This window comes from Dysidea avara, chromosome 13, assembly GCF_963678975.1.
Source record: "Dysidea avara chromosome 13, odDysAvar1.4, whole genome shotgun sequence".
In the NCBI taxonomy this organism is placed as follows: Eukaryota; Metazoa; Porifera; class Demospongiae; order Dictyoceratida; family Dysideidae; genus Dysidea; species Dysidea avara.
Window position 1 is genome coordinate 15,239,862 of NC_089284.1, and position 16,306 is coordinate 15,256,167.

At 36.3% G+C, this 16,306-nt stretch overlaps 1 protein-coding gene across 2 annotated transcripts; it reads left to right on the forward strand.

The window, feature by feature from the left end:
- The first annotated feature begins 19 nt into the window (after positions 1-19).
- On the forward strand, positions 20-15,818 carry LOC136242156 (uncharacterized). 2 transcript variants are annotated; one of them, XM_066033573.1, is made up of 5 exons: positions 20-579; positions 10,962-11,118; positions 12,860-13,002; positions 14,792-14,866; positions 15,459-15,818. In XM_066033573.1, the coding sequence occupies exons 1-5, from the start codon at positions 148-150 to the stop codon at positions 15,663-15,665; spliced, it is 1,014 nt and encodes a 337-aa protein (XP_065889645.1). In that variant the 5' UTR covers positions 20-147; the 3' UTR covers positions 15,666-15,818. The 2 variants fall into 2 exon arrangements, with proteins under 2 accessions (XP_065889645.1, XP_065889646.1); XM_066033574.1 differs by lacking the exon at positions 14,792-14,866 and having other exon boundaries at positions 21-579.
- The last annotated feature ends 488 nt before the right edge of the window (positions 15,819-16,306 follow it).

Below are 16,306 nucleotides of genomic sequence, written 5' to 3' on the forward strand. Positions count from 1 at the left end.
AAATATTATAAAGCCTACTGATATAGGTATTTACCTGATAACTCGCGTGCGAATCGGGTGCGAAGAGTGGGTCTGGCCACGCGAGACTAGAATTTTGAGTGTGTCTAGTGATTGTTGATCGAAATTGTAGCTTTCATCTCGTGCATTATGGCCAGCAATCCTGACTTTTTCAGACGATGGCTGCATAGTGAAGAAGCCCAGCAGGGTTGGGAGGAAATATACGGTTACACGAATGGCTACGTACAACGTGAGCAAGGAGGCTTTGTTAGCGATCCCCAGAATGGCAAAGATGAACCCGATGTTTGTCAGAGCACAGATGAATCCTCGGACGAGTCCTCGGATCAAACTGATACAGCAGCCCTCGCAGCAGCCATTCGGCCTGTCAAGTTGATTCCTACAGAACTTCCTGCAGCCATTGTTAATTCATCCGTGACTTGGTCTGTGGGTGTACCCTGCAAATGTTACGGTCCATGCAAGTGTGAAGATTCTTATACAATTATTCAGTACAGGAACCTCACTATCAGGATATATGGGGGAATACCAGTTGGAACTAATTTGATTTCATTGTGCATATATGAAGTAAGTCCTCAGCCCAGCTGTATCTGTGGGCATATATAAGCTAGCTAAATCCTATCCAGGGACGTAGGAAGCATGGGTTGGGCACCCATAAATATTTCCAATGACGTAACTAATGGGTGTCAGCACACTATACTATATATTACTGAAAAGATCGAGATACTCTAATAGAGCAGTCAATGACTCTATTAAAGCAGTCACACTCGCAAACTTTTTTTTGGTTTTCTGCTTTACCACTGGGCATCCATAAGTTAAATATCTTCCTATGCCCCTGCTATCTATTTCTAGTACATGCAACATGCACAGTCAGTGAGTGAGTGGTCCAATGCATGTTGAAATCTCCCCAATCTGGTTGATGGTATGAAATCAGGCGGGTCCAGAATTTTGCTGAAAGGTGGGGGGGGGGGGGGGGGGGGGGGGCACACAGGTAGAAGTTACTCCACAGTGTGCAAAGCACACTCCATGAAATGCAAAGCATGAGCGCTAGCCTTCTAGGGGATCATGCCCCCCCAGGAAATTTTGAAAATTTAATGTTCTGAGATTGAATTTGGTGACAATTTTGACTGAAATTTGTTGATAGTTCAAACATTTAGCTACTGAGTTAAAAACCAGAATTAGTGTAAAGGCCTAGGCTGCTCCCTAAGGAAATTTTGAAAAATTAACATTCTGAGATTAAATTTGGTGACAATTTTGAGTTGATAGTTCAAACACTGGAAGCTACTGAGTTAAAAACCAGAATTAGTGTAAAGGCCTAGGCTGTTCCCTAAGGAAATTTTGAAAAATTAATATTCCGAGATTAAATAAGCCTTTTCCATAATGACGTCAGAAGAAAAAATGGCGACCTCTATTTGGGGGACTCTAATGTTTTCAAGTACAGGTGATATTGGGCGACAAATGAAGATCAATCATTTGTGTGATCCAGGAAGAAGATATGATTATGATTATGATGTGATTTGGGTTGAGGCTTAGAAGCCTGTACACCCATTCAATTACATATATATATATATATATGTATATATATTATATACATAAATTAGATGCAATAAACAAAAATTAACTATGAATATAATTATTACATTAACATAAATCTAAAGTCTTAAAAGTAATTATCTATAGCTGATTTGAAATTATTTAATGAAGAAATTCCTACAATATCACTTGTAAAATTGTTCCAGTCATTAATTGCTCTAGTACCAAAATAGGTGACCCGACATAAATGGTGGGCAGGGAGCTTAAGTAATTTATATGCATGACCTCTAGTTTGTGTATTGTGGGAAAGAGTGAAAAAGTTCGAGTGATCCAGATTGAAGTAATCATGCAACAGCTTGAAAAGAAATATTAAGTCACCACGTCTGTACCTGATGGTAAATTCATTGATGTTAGTCGATCTATGTAAGACTTCTCTCTTAAAGATGGTACTAGTTTTGTAGCACACCGTTGCACACCCTCAAGTTTACGTTGGTCCAATACATAATGGGGTCCCCAAATTACATTTCCGTATTCTAATATTGGTTGAACCATTGATTTGTACAATCATGACAGTACAAATTCATTCAAATTGATAAAGCTTCTTTTCATACAAGCCAATACCCTGTTCGCTTTCATAGCTACTTCAGAAGTGTGTTGGTGGAACTTTAAATTTGCATCAAATATAATGCCATGACAATTAACTGAGTGCAATGAGACGCCATTAAGATAGTAGCCTCCAAAGCTATGTGTGGCTCGACCAAAGTGAATCACTTTACATTTAGTAACATTGAAATTCAGTTGCCACGCATCACACCATTTGGCTAGATTATCTAAATCAGTTTGAAGTTGTACATGGTCTGCCAATGTAGAAATAGTTCGTATAAGCTTGGTATCGTCTGCAAATAAAAAACACATGACTTGAGATGGATTCTGGCATATAATTAACATAAATAAGGAAGTGATCGAGCTAAAACTAACAGGTATGGGTATAACGCAGCGGAATAAAATCATTTACGTGGGTTTTGAAATTTTCGGCTGGTTTTGAAGGTTGAGTAGAAATAACAATCCTTTATATACATTGTAACCATACCTGGTAACTTCGCTTCAATATCATCCTTTATTAAAAACTACATATTCGAACCAATGTATTGATACCCAATGTATTGTATTAATGTATTGATACTCATCTCATCATCATGGGTGAAAAGCTTACAGATATAGAGATCAATCACTGTCAAAAAATGTTGAAGCTACAGTTTCCTAAATTAAATGGATTAAGGTCAACCCTGCAACAAGATAAGCCATCCAATGACTTGAGCCCACAACTAATTGGGTTCAAATTGTTCATTGTCCGTCACGTGATCATTGGATTACAGCAACAACCATTGGCTGTAACATCGGAATGGTGGAGATATGTGACTCCGTTTTCCGAAACATTGATGAACCTACAAAACAGATTTTATACAAATGTTTTCCCAGTAACACTCACATCAAAGTTGTAGGAAAAACACAAAAGCAAGTAGGAGAGAAAAATTGTGGAATTTTTTGCCATTGAGTTTTCTACAAGCTTAGCGCTTGGCATTGATATAGAACATGCCAATTTCCACCAGGACTGGATGAGGCTTCATCTTTCCAGGTGTTTTCTCCAGAACAAAATGATTTTGTTTCCAATGACTGAACGTTAGTGTATATATTAACAACACATGACTCTTACTTGTACATATCATTTCATATAATTTTTTGACTAGTATACGTATTTAGCCGTTATGTAATTTTCAGTTGCTTGATATCTTGTAATAACAATATTAATGAACACTCCCTTACCTTACCTGGACAACCCCATTTGACATGTGGTTTGTAGTCTATTATAATAAACGAAGTGACTAAATAGTACAGCCTTACCCCATGCACATGAATTAATGTGCTAATATTAATTGCTTAAGTGTAAACCAGACCCCAGGTAATGTAAGAGGAGTTCCATTGTACCAGTGCAGGAGGCTCATTAGTACTTTGCTTTATAATTCTTGGTACACCAAAATATAAACCACATTACATTCCACTAAATTATTGAACATGATGATTGTATAATATTTGCTAGTTGCTACTACCTTAAGAATTGTCATGAAATGAAATACAAACAATGGAATTCTACATTGTGTTATATACAAACGTTTCTTCTATTGTGATATCCCAGCCGAGGAAAATCCATTCTTGATTATCTCCGGTTTACTCTTGATATAGTCAAAAGCATTGGCCATCCTCCGAGCCCCTAATGGTTTTATAGTGGTCAGACGGAGATCAATGGGCTCAACATGGTCCTCATCCAGTTGACTGCAAACTTGCTTCACATACCAATCCCGGAATTCTCTTAGAAGAAAATCCTTTACAGATTTATTGACAGCCAAGTCCAGAGGCTGAAGCCTATCTGTGCAGTTCGCTGGGATTATAATAACATTGTTGTGGTTATCATCCAATAGAGTTAAGATCTCTTCTGTACACTGCCCATTAAAGTTATCAAACAAAACTAAAGCACGATAATCAGGAGGTAATGCCAATTCACTCCGCTTTTTTGCACAGTATGGAAAAAGGATTTTGTGCACATAATCCAACATCGTTTTCTCATTGCACCAGTGATTACAACTGTAATTAAGGTCCCAGTCATTTGGAAACTTGAATGAGGGAAGACAGCGCTTTGTTGTCCCTTTGTACACCAGCTGCACCGGAAGAAAATCTCCACTCATCGTTCCCCCTAAGACTGCCGTAATTTGGCGCTTGTCATCCTTCCCTATGATCTCTACGCGTTTGCTACCTTCCTTTGCCATCGTCCAATTATCAACTGGTACATAGTGTACAGCTATTTGATCAAAGTTTATAACCAGATCTGGAGGAATTTCATCCATTTCCATAACATTACGCACATCTAGCAAAAACCCCTTCTTTATCTCTTCAAAATTTTTAACATCCACTTTTGCTTTAGTGCTTATTCTACAACCCCATACGTTGCATAAGGTATTTAGCCCAGTCTTTTGATAACTCAAAGTCATCATTGCAGTGTATGCTGGCAAACTTGCTATCCCTCATTGCAATACCTGTGCCAATAGCAATTGTAAGTGATGTATTCACACATGTTCACGAATTGCGTTAAGGTAGGCTCGGACCTGTCTGTCTAAGTTTTCTCCGAGTAAAAGTGGCCTCCCCCTCTTTTTCGATGGCAACTCGAGTGATTCACCAGGGTCCTGGTCAGGGTCAGTATCTTGTGGTCTTTTCCTTAGTTCTTCGTTGTATTTCCTTAGTTCATCCATAGATTATAATAATATTCCCTAGGGAATATATAATCTATGGCTCATCATTGTATCGATGCTTTAACTTACGAACAGTAGGCTCTGTTAGCAAATTGGCCCAGATCTGGTACTCTGTCGTTGTAAAATCGTATAGCGGCAGCTATCCCAATTTCGCTGGCCTTCTTCCCCATTTGCAATCTCTGGGCATCAGTCAGCTTAATATACTCTTTCTTCTTTTTACTGGCTGTCAATACAGTCACTGCTATTTCATTGGCTGTAGCGATAGTTGACGATGGAACTTCTTTCGAAAGACTGCCTGATGGATCAGGTAGTATCTCCTTACATAGGCGGCGGAAAGGGGGGGGCTAAAGCCCCCCCTCGGTCTGTTGAGGGGGGGCTTAGCCCCCCTCAGAATGATATCACACCGAAATTATCATTCTTGGAGTGGGGCTGAAAACGGTGATAAAGATCGAGATACTCTAATAGAGCAGTCACTCTAATAAAGTAGTCAGTGTGTAGCGAGCTATGAAAGGATTTTTATGTAGTTTATCCGCTAGAAATGGTAGTTGGTGAGGTGGAAAGCTCTTGTCAGTTGGTTGCGACCTTTTTTTTTTTTTTTTTTTTTTTTTTTGGTCTCACCTTACCAAACTATAGAAATAAGTCTGGGTCAGCCCAGCCCCCCCTCATATTAACTACTTCCTCCACCGCTGTCTCCTTAGTAATACTGGTGGTCTTCTTCCAACTAAAATACTTTAACAATGACATTGTCACCTTGTTGTCATGTTCAGTTTCACCGCCAGCTGTTAACATAGATAATATATGTGACCATATTTTGGAAAACCATACATTTGGGCACAAGCAAAATTTGTGGGAAAACTCAATTGAAAATTTCAGATATTTTTTTAAAATTAATTTTTTGCACATCATATTCTGGTGACACAACTATTAAGCCTTCTTGCTGTGATGTTTTCTTAGTAATGTGGACTGGGTATCTATTATGGAAACTCTCGACACTAATGAGTCTTGGTTATTGTTTAAGTCCATCTTTCAAGATATTATTGATAAATACGTTCCTACTTATAAACAAAGAGAAAGGAAAAGTTTGTATTCCAATTTTGAAGTATTCTCTTTAAAGAAACAGAAAAACAAACTGTGGAAAAAGTATCGTTCAACTTGTTCTCCAACTGATCTATTAAACTTCAAAACTGTAAATAATCAACTTAGAAGCCTAACTCGCAACCTTAAAAAGGACTACGAAAAGCAATTAGTTCAGAATGTTAAATCCAAGCCTAAAGCTTTTTGGCAGTATGTAAACTCCAAAGTTAAGACAAGCCCCAGCATTACTGAATTGATCCGTTCTGATGACACTGTGACATGCTCTGATTTTGAAATGGCTACCTTGTTTAATAATTATTTTTCCACTGTTTTTACTAATGAAGATATCACTACTACCCCTGCAATAGACCCTAATGGTTCCCCTCCCATATCTGAGTCGATAGATTTCACCCCGGATATTGTTTTAGATAAAATTATGAACATGCATAACAATAAGTCTCCAGGACCAGATGGCTGGCCAATTTCTATAATAAAATCTGTTGGTGAATTTATTGCTATCCCATTGTCCATTATCTTCAGCAAATCATTTATTAGTGGAACCTTACCGCATGACTGGAAAAATGCCCAAGTGACACCCATTCACAAGAAAGGTGCTAGAAACAATGTTAGTAACTACCGTTCAGTCAGCCTTACGTCCATTTTTGGTAAGTTAATGGAAACAATAGTTAAAGATCATTTAATAAGTCATTTAATATCGAACAATTTGCTCTCAGCTTACCAATTTGGATTTGTACCTGGCAGTTCGTGTACTACTCAATTACTTCATGTACTTGATTATTTCACTAAACACATAGACGAAGGTTACTCTGTTGATGTGATAAATCTAGATTTTCAAAAAGCCTTTGACACAGTTCCCCACCAGTGCTTGATTCAAAAATTGTCTTCTTTTGGGATACATGGTAAGATGCTACAGTGGATAAAAGATTTTCTTAAGGACAGAACACAAGAAGTAGTGCTTAATGGAAAGAAATCTAATTCCATTCCTATTAAAAGTGGAGTGCCACAGGGTTCAGTGTTGGGTCCAATCTTATTCACAATGTTTGTCAATGACTTACCTTCGGTTGTATCAAGTCCCGTGTATATGTTTGCTGACGACACTAAGATTTTCCGTGTTGTAAGAACTAGTGAGGATTATTCAGCACTACAACATGATTTGGACTTACTTTATGAATGGTCAATTTGTTGGCAACTTAAGTTCAATATCTTGAAGTGCAAGCATATGCACCTTGGACCGATGCATCACTATGGGCCATATTATTTGGATGGAACAGTTATTGACAATATTGATTCTTACAAAGATTTGGGCATTATCTTGGACCATTCAGTGTGGTGTCGTTCCATCTCAAATTTACTGCACACCAGATGGACATGTACTAATATCTACTGTACTAACACCAAGGTTTTTGTCAGTTTATCACGAAGATGGTACTCTAGTGACTACCTCTGATAGGGAGTTGGATGGTCTTAAGTTCTGTGGTAAGTATATACCTGACATTGACTTCACCACTGCTGTACTACCAACTTAAGTTCCACCTGCATACCACAGAGGTTGCTGTAAAAGCTAATCGATTACTAGGATTAATTAAGAAATCTTTTGATTATTTAGATTCTGATATGTTGACTAAATTATTTACAGCTTTTGTACGTCCAACACTCGAATATAGTAGCGCAGTGTGGGGGCCTTTCTTTGTTCTTGATCAAAGGAAAGTGGAGAAAGTCCAATGTAGGGCTACACGTTTATTGCCATCATTAAGAGATAAACCATACGAAGAAAGACTAGCAGCACTACAGCTACCATCCCTGGCTCACAGGCGTCATAGAGGTGATATGATACTACTTTACAAAACTATTTCAATTCAGATTTTTCCACTCTATATACCTACTCCGATACCACCATTACAAGGGGGCATCAGTTTAAGCTTTTCAAATGTCACTCAAGATTAAACTGTCGATCAAAATATTTTTTTAATAGGTTAATTAATGATTGGAACGCTTTGCTTGCAGTTGCAGTTAACGTAAATTCTGTAAATAATTTAAAATCCTTATTAGATAATCACTTATTTGATTCCAGATTTACTTTTGTATAATGGTTAATTGTACTATTATGTGCAGATCCGGTATACAGGCTGTGCCTTTACCGGTACTTTAAACATAATCATAATCATAATAATGTTTCACACCCATAGCTTCTTTTATCTAGGAGATAATACTCAATTATATCAGACTATGTAGCAGTTTCACACTGCGTGGGACAACAATTAACTTACAAATTGGGTGATTTGTTCATTCCCAAAACCAAACATTTTTTTCTCTTTAGACCATAATACATGTGATTTAATTGAAGAAAAGCACTAAGAGCACATGATTAAACTATCTAGGGTCTCTTTTTATCCAATTTAGATTGTAGGAACAGAAATCTATGTCAACAAAGTGATTTGTCATCATTTGTCCCACCTGATCACCATCCATTACTATATAAAACTGATAATGAAAAGTTAGTTTGTTATGTATTAGACAGTAAATCAGCCGAATGTTTCATTGTATCAATGCAAAAATTTCACACAAGGTAGATGACCACTCAGTGCTTCATTTTAGCAATAAAACAGAAATTTGACCAATGTGCCAAAATGTATGGTTTTCCAAAATAGGGTCACATAATAATTATACTATGCTGTTAACAAATTCTACGATAAGCGTTGCAAAAGTTGCACACCGGTTAAAATTTTACGGGTAAAATTTTGCGTCAAAACCGTCAATTTTTTCCCCTGCCAAAATATTGCGCTATACGGTAAATGGTTCATCAAAAACTTATCGTCATAGGATGCAATACTCGAAATATAAGAGTACCCCAAATAGAAAACCAATGTTACATCATTATGGAACAGGGTTATTTGGTGACAATTTTGACTGAAATTTGTTGATAGTTCAAACACTGGAAGCTACTGAGTTAAAAACCAGAATTAATGTAAAGGCCTAAGCTGCTCCCTAAGAAAATTTACATTCTGAAATGGACAATTTTGACTGAAATTTGTTGATAGTTCAAATACTGGAAGAAACTGAGCTTTTAAAAAACCATGCAGAATTAGTTTAAACTGTTCCCTAATGAAATTTTGAAAACTTACAGTAACATTGTGAGATAATTTTGATTAAAATTTGTAAATGCTTATGAAAATTCATTGCTGGAAGCATGAATGCTACTGAACTGTAGTAGCTATAAAGTCTATAAGGAAATTTTGAAAAATTGACTTTTTGAGATTGATTTTGGTGCTCATTTTGGCTGAAATTAAGTTGAAATTTTTATAATTATCATAAGGTCCCCTGCACAAGCATCACAAAAATTTAAGCATATAGTTAATCCTGGCATTTGGTGTGCAGCTGCATCTCCAGAGTATTTCTATAGTCACTAGGGAGTGGATAGAGTCATTTACTCAGTTTAGAACAGGTGTTTTAGTTGTTTAAAACAACAAACAGTGTTTTATAATTATGTTACTCTTGACTGTTTTATTAGAGTAAATGACTGTTCTATTAGAGTATCTCGTTTCTATATAAACGTAGAGGGTGCTCTATCCCACTGAGTTCCCTTTCAATATGGGTAACAATTTGTTACAGGCACATTTATTATATTACACATAGTTGTACAAACTGCAAAAAAATGTTTGAATTATGTCTAAGGTGCCTAGCTATGTTCAATGAGCAACACTTAAAAAAATTCTGAAGGGGGGCACTGGTCCCCCTGGATCCGCCCCTGGAAATCCTTCATAGAGTTAGTTTGAAAACATGTTATACCATGCATTATATTTTAAGTCACCAAATCATATGAAACGAGAACTAGCGGGCCATGGGTGACTTTGAAATCACTAAGTTATAACCTTTACTCATAGCCAGAATTTTTAGTGATGGGTTGGTAGGGTATATACTTCCTTGTTAGCAGCATACATGCAAGCATGTGCATTTATGTGGACTCTCTATTAGCTAGCTGTACAGCTTGTATATAAATCTTGGTAGTTAAGTTGTGAAAATGGTTACTGTTTTCCGTAGCTCATTGCCATGATCAACATACAGGTACGTGCATTCCAACTTCTTTCTAATCGTTAGTCACTACACTACAATAAAATGCATATTTGTGTATATGTGATGAGCTCTAAATGTGATATGCATAAAATGTACTAGGTGGAGTATATGATGTGTAGGAGATGATAGTTCACATTTGCTATTTATGTGAACTATCATCTCCTACACACCACATACGCCACTGGAGTGCACACTATGTACAACACATTTAGAGCATATCACATACACACAATACACGTTTTATTGTAGTGCTAGTGACTTATCTCACCACTCATGATTTGTTTTTTGTATGTGCATTGAAATACATAAGTACAGTAAAATCTTGCATGGCCTGGCCCTTGGTTCCTGGGTCCACTGATCTTGCATATTAGTCAGTCAAAAATTTAGCTATGATGACATCATTCCTGAAGGCCATGGTTCATCCAATACCACCAAGTCATTATGATGAATATTTTGAGATCAATGGAACTTTATCGTACAAAGATTTTGATATGTACCCTGCACTCATTTTATCCTTCCCATGGATCCCTCTATAATGAGACAGTAGTACGTAATAATTGATGCCAATTATGAACCCTTGTAGATACGAGAAAGCACTGTTAAGTATTGATGAATGGAGGCGGATCCAGAGTTTGGAAAGGGGAGGATGCACTGCAAAAAAAAAAAAAAAAAAGGTCACAGCAAATTGCTGTTCTTTACCAAATGTATATTATAGCTACTATAAAGTATATAAAGATCCTTATTCATAGCTTCATAGTTAAGCTACACTGCCTCATGAACACTGTGACTGCTTTATTAGAGTGATTGACTGCTCTATTAGAGTATCATAAGCATTATACTGCTATACAATTGAATTAACTCTATAACATTAGGCCAGAGGCTTTGATATCATGGATAAGAACAGCTTTTGTTCCTGTCAATTCAAATTCTTCCTTATATTTTTAATAGTGCTTGTGTCTACCAGATAATGATGATTATTTCATCATTCGTCCTTATGTCATGATGAAAAAGCTTTCAAACAAGGAGAATGTGCAGTTTGCCTTAAGACGTACTAAGAAGCCTATTCACTTCAAGCCCATGAAAAAGAAGTCAGAAAAGAAAAAGAGTAAGTTTCACAAACTGTGGTTAGTTTATGTATGGCTCAAGCCATGAAGTGGGCAATTGTTTAGTACTGTATACCATTTGTAACATGCAAGTATAATCTAAATTCGTTTTAATTGCTTGCCATGTGTAAAGGACAAGCCAAGTTGAAAACTGGTTTGTTTATAGTCTGTTCATCATGGTTTAAATAAACCTTTTGTAGTTGCAAGTAAATCAGAGTAACAGCCAAGTTGTTATAGCGACAAAAGCCAAATAAAATCTTGACCAAGATGCTCTATAATAAGGCAGTCACCATTAGGCGACACAAACTTAATTATTGGTTTGTCATCCTCCAACACTCAAATGCACCTATAATATCTAACACGCACATTAGACATGAGCAATTAACTTATCATATTTATTTTTATTTTAGCTAGAAAGCTGATCATGAATTAGATGGCTTACATAACCTAAAATGAAATGTCCTTGCACTGCTCTACTTAGTTACTAACTTTAGAAGGTGCTGGATGGTTGCATTCAGCTACCAACAGCTTTAAAAAGTCCTTGATGCAGTAAGAAAAGGGTGGGGATGAGAAACTAATAATGTTTATGTGGCCCAATAGAACATTCAAGAAGACAATCACAAAAATCATAAATAGCAAAAGCATAAGTATAAATAAAAACAACAATATACCAAATTATTATTTTCTTGCATATATCCCAAAGTGGTTCCAGATTTGGTAGTTAGTTATATATAAGCCACTGACAGATTTTAACTTCAAAATTACTAGATTCATGTTTTCATGGATGGCTAGTATGAACAATTTCCAATACATGCTTAGTTCTCTTTAAGTTCTAAATGTCAATTATATTTATGGTCAGGTTTTTTAGTGTTTCAAATACATATCCAAGTTCTCCTATTGAAATAATTTGCATTCTAGGTAGTCTTAAATCTTTAATGCCCATTATAATAGAGTAATTGAGCAAAGATCTTCTGTATGCACCTTTCAATTATACAAACACCCTCTCCCTAATTAGTGTTTGGATATAATAGAGGTTCTATTATAGAAATTTAAGCAAAGTAAATGCATACCCTGATGCCAGCCCATGCATGACTGGCTTCAGGGTTTGCTTTGCAAATACAAAAAGAAGTGACATCTGTGCCAAACAGCCAAGGTGTGATGAAAGGGTACAGCCCCTAGGGTGAAAAGTTGTGAAATTAAAGGTGGTAACCAGAATATATGGCTGCTATCATGTTATTGTCTAAATGATCACACTCCTCATTAACATCATTGCAGGCCACCACTTTTTACCTCAATATTTTATACCCTACCATTTTAGGCTACACTCATTTTCAGCTTGCCTAATGCTACAGGTATGATTTTTTTTGTAGTTAATGCTTTATAGTACACACATACAAGCATGAGCTTAGGTACACACACAGATACAAGGACTGAGGAGATGGATTCTTCACACAATGTTGTCAAAATCTACAGCTATGTAAAGACCTTTTGCTTGTCAGTAATTAGTTATTTTGCATGGGTATGCAATCGATGGTATAATATATATGTCCTTTAATGTGATATATGTATGGGTTTATACTAATGATAACTAGCTATGTTCCAAGGCAAGCATGAGGAAAAGTTAGGGATTTTTCAAAATTTTCCATACACTTGTTTTTATAATAAGATTTTTATTACAGAGCTACATATAGGACTTTATGTCTTCATGCAGTTACAGGTTTTCAAATATATTTTTTGCTGCAGTTTTGTTTGAGACAGTTGGAAAGGGAAAGCAAAAAAACTTTTATCTTTATAATTCATCCACAAACAGTTATTTGAAAATTGAAGAAAATGATGGCTCATACACTGTATGGGTAGCTCCAGCTGGAAAAGATAAGAAGAAAATGGTGAGTACGTGTGTACATGTATAGCATAAACTAATGCTGTATTTACTCAAATTGTGCCACAGTCATATTAATTTTTGCCAAAAGCTATGAGGGATATCCTTAAAATAGTACTGCACTGCAGTATTTTTCGAGGGTTGGTTACTATTGTACTTGTTACTGCATGACTATACTGTAACATTGTACACTACTTGGTTTGTGGTAACATGGCTTCAGTGCAGCTGGCTGTAACGAGAATTATTCATAATTTCTGTAGTGACTGCTGAGAGGCCCTTCTCTTACTGTTCTTTATTTGTAATGATGTATAATGGATAGAATGTTCATGAAAACGAAGTGGAATGACTATTTGCATCTGAGCAATTGATAGTTGTGGTGCATATTTAATCATGCAACTTCCATAGTAGCTGGATTGATTTCAGAGGTGCTTCTTGTACTGTTCTTCATTCAGTTTGTAATGCTGTGTAACAGACAGAACAAAGCTGAAAACAAAGCAAAATGGCATAAATTATGTTGCAAAAGGTTAACAAACAAATGTAAGGAATTTTATATTAGAGTATAATAGGAATAAAAGGCAAAGAACAAGAGAAATCATCTACACCTGCACACATAGGCGGCGGAAAGGGGGGGGGGGGCTTAGATATCACGCGAAATTATCCTTCTTGGAGTGGGGCTGAAAACCGTGAACAAGATCGAGATACTCTAATAGAGCAGTCACTCTAATAAAGCAATCACAGTATTAGAGCAGTGTGTAATGAGCTATGTAAGGATTTTTATGCAGTTTATCAGTATAAATTCGTAGCTGGTGAGGTGGGCAGCTATTGTCAGCTGGTTGTGACCTTTTTTTTTTTTTTTTGTCTCACCTTATCAAATCAGAGACAATGTAGTGTTTCAGTTCATTTTTTTTACCATAAGTCTGGATCCACTCCTGGTCAGCCCCCCCCCTTCATATCAACTATTTCCTCCGCCCCTGCCTGCACCTATACTAGTGGACATTCAACTGTTGTATGCAGGATTTAAACGTCCACTAATATAGCTGCAAGTTTAGATTGTGACGTACTACTGTGAATCAGAAGTATTGTTATTGTGTTCATTACAATGGAAAAAAGTTACAAAATGTAAAACTTTCATTTTCAGTTACATAACCACACAAAACTAAAGATTGAGATACTCTAATAGAGCAGTCAAATGCTCTAATATAACAGTCAGTTATTCTCTAATATCACCAAATTACGGTACTTTGGTATGTAAGTTTCAATTTCTTGGAAGTGTATCATTAGCTTTTGCATACTTTGCATGCAAGGTGCATTTCAGACGCATACACCACATCAAACTCAAACAGGTCTCCAATTTTCTTTAAGTAAAACCCCACTAAAAATCAGGCCTGGAAGTTCATGCTTCGCTCTCATGTAAAACTACTTTGGCACATGTGCTTACAAAATTGAGTTAGCAGTCCTACTTTAGTCTGTACCTATGACTGATGTAGGGGTCCACTAGTATATCTTCAGGTGTAGGCAACCTCCCTTGTTTCACCATGATAACCAAACTTAAGATTCCTGTTTACTTTTTTGTAACATAATTATGGCTGGCTCACTGCATCAAAAGAAAAAAAATAGCACCAGAATTAATGTTTTCATCTGAATATACTCAATTACTGAAAGGTGAAGAGTGGCTATTATTCTTCGTTTTCAGCTACATTCAGCCCATTATACAGTGTTGTTACTAATAAAGAACGCTATGAGAAATGCCTCTGCAATCAACCCAGTAATACAGATGATTCCTGTTACAAATGTAGGAAAGCCAACATACTACCACAAATTTGCACCTTGCACTGTCGGCAAAAAGAAATGGGACACGAAGGAGGACAAAGGTAAGCCCATGATGCATGCATTGTATGTACTGGGTATGCCAAAAGGCACCTGTCTGACTGAAGTGACATCTAGCAATGGAGGCCGTAACTTTAGCTATGCTTGTCTGAATACTTTTAGTAAGTAAGTCAGTCAGTAGAAAATTCCACTGAATAAAAAAAAGATTAGCAACTTATTGGAAGCATTTAAGGTTGTACTGAAGGCATTTTTGGACTTGCTTATGCCTAACCAATACTGCAAGGTACCATAAACATATTGTGAGGTTGGAAATATTTTTGTGAGGTTGGAAATATTTTTGTGAGAAGGTGTAAACCTCTGTGATCCCTAATATGCAGTACTACCGTACTTAATGATATATACAACTGTAGATATAAGTACTACAAAGTACAATATTGACAGGGCAAAATCACGAGAAACCAGATGCATATTATAGTAAAGAGGTACAGTTATTACAGTGCAGTGCATGGCTATTATAATATTCAACAAAAGTATAGTTTTCAGTTTCTTAAGCTAGATTTTTTAATCTGTTGTATACATGGCGTTTACAGCAAGGAGATGAGTACAAGGTACAGCATTTTCTTTTTCTACCTACAGTTTAATGATAAGTTGTCAACTTTTATTAAAAGTGGTTCTACTGTTTTTCATCTCAGCGAAGATATAGAGTATGCTCTCAAATATGGCACAACTGACGAGTTCGTGATTGTGGAGAAACATGTGAAGGGAGATCAGGATTTTCAATTCATTTTTCACCATCCTCCTGGTTATGGACTGGAATTATGCACTGATCCTGCTGACATGTAACTTTTATTCTTGCATAGCAAATGTAACTGTTTGTGATTTAAGCTGCAAATGCACTTTTATAGCTGAGTACACCCTATATGCAATTCTTTGTACCATAATTAAGGGTGTTTTTTTTCATTCATGAAAAGTAAAAGTTCTTCATGTATAAATTAAGCATATCAAATGCTCCAATATGATAAGCTGTATAGAAATTACTGGTATGCGTACTCTAGATGATATATTTTGGCCAGCAGAGCCATATACCTTTTCATGCTATTTTATTTGTATTTTAACTCGAATTCTTTGTAAATTACCTATATAGGTGTACATACATTCTATGTGTACCTAATGTTTGCCTTAGTATGGTGACTGGATTAAGCATGGTGCTTAAGAAAAATGGTTATATTTTGTTATTACAATATCAAAGGTTTGTATTGCTTAATAAACGGAACAAAATTGTGTTTTCATGGCAGAAATGAAGTGTGTATGCATACATGCAAATGCTATCACTGCTCAGTATTCAATGGAGAGTATTGGGTAACTCTAGTACAGATTGTATATAGGAGCATGTATTAAGGGAAGTAAGCTAGTATAGTCCAGGAGTGCATGCCAGATGAGAGGTCTTATAATAGGTGTAGTTGGGATTAAGTATAAACTGGGGA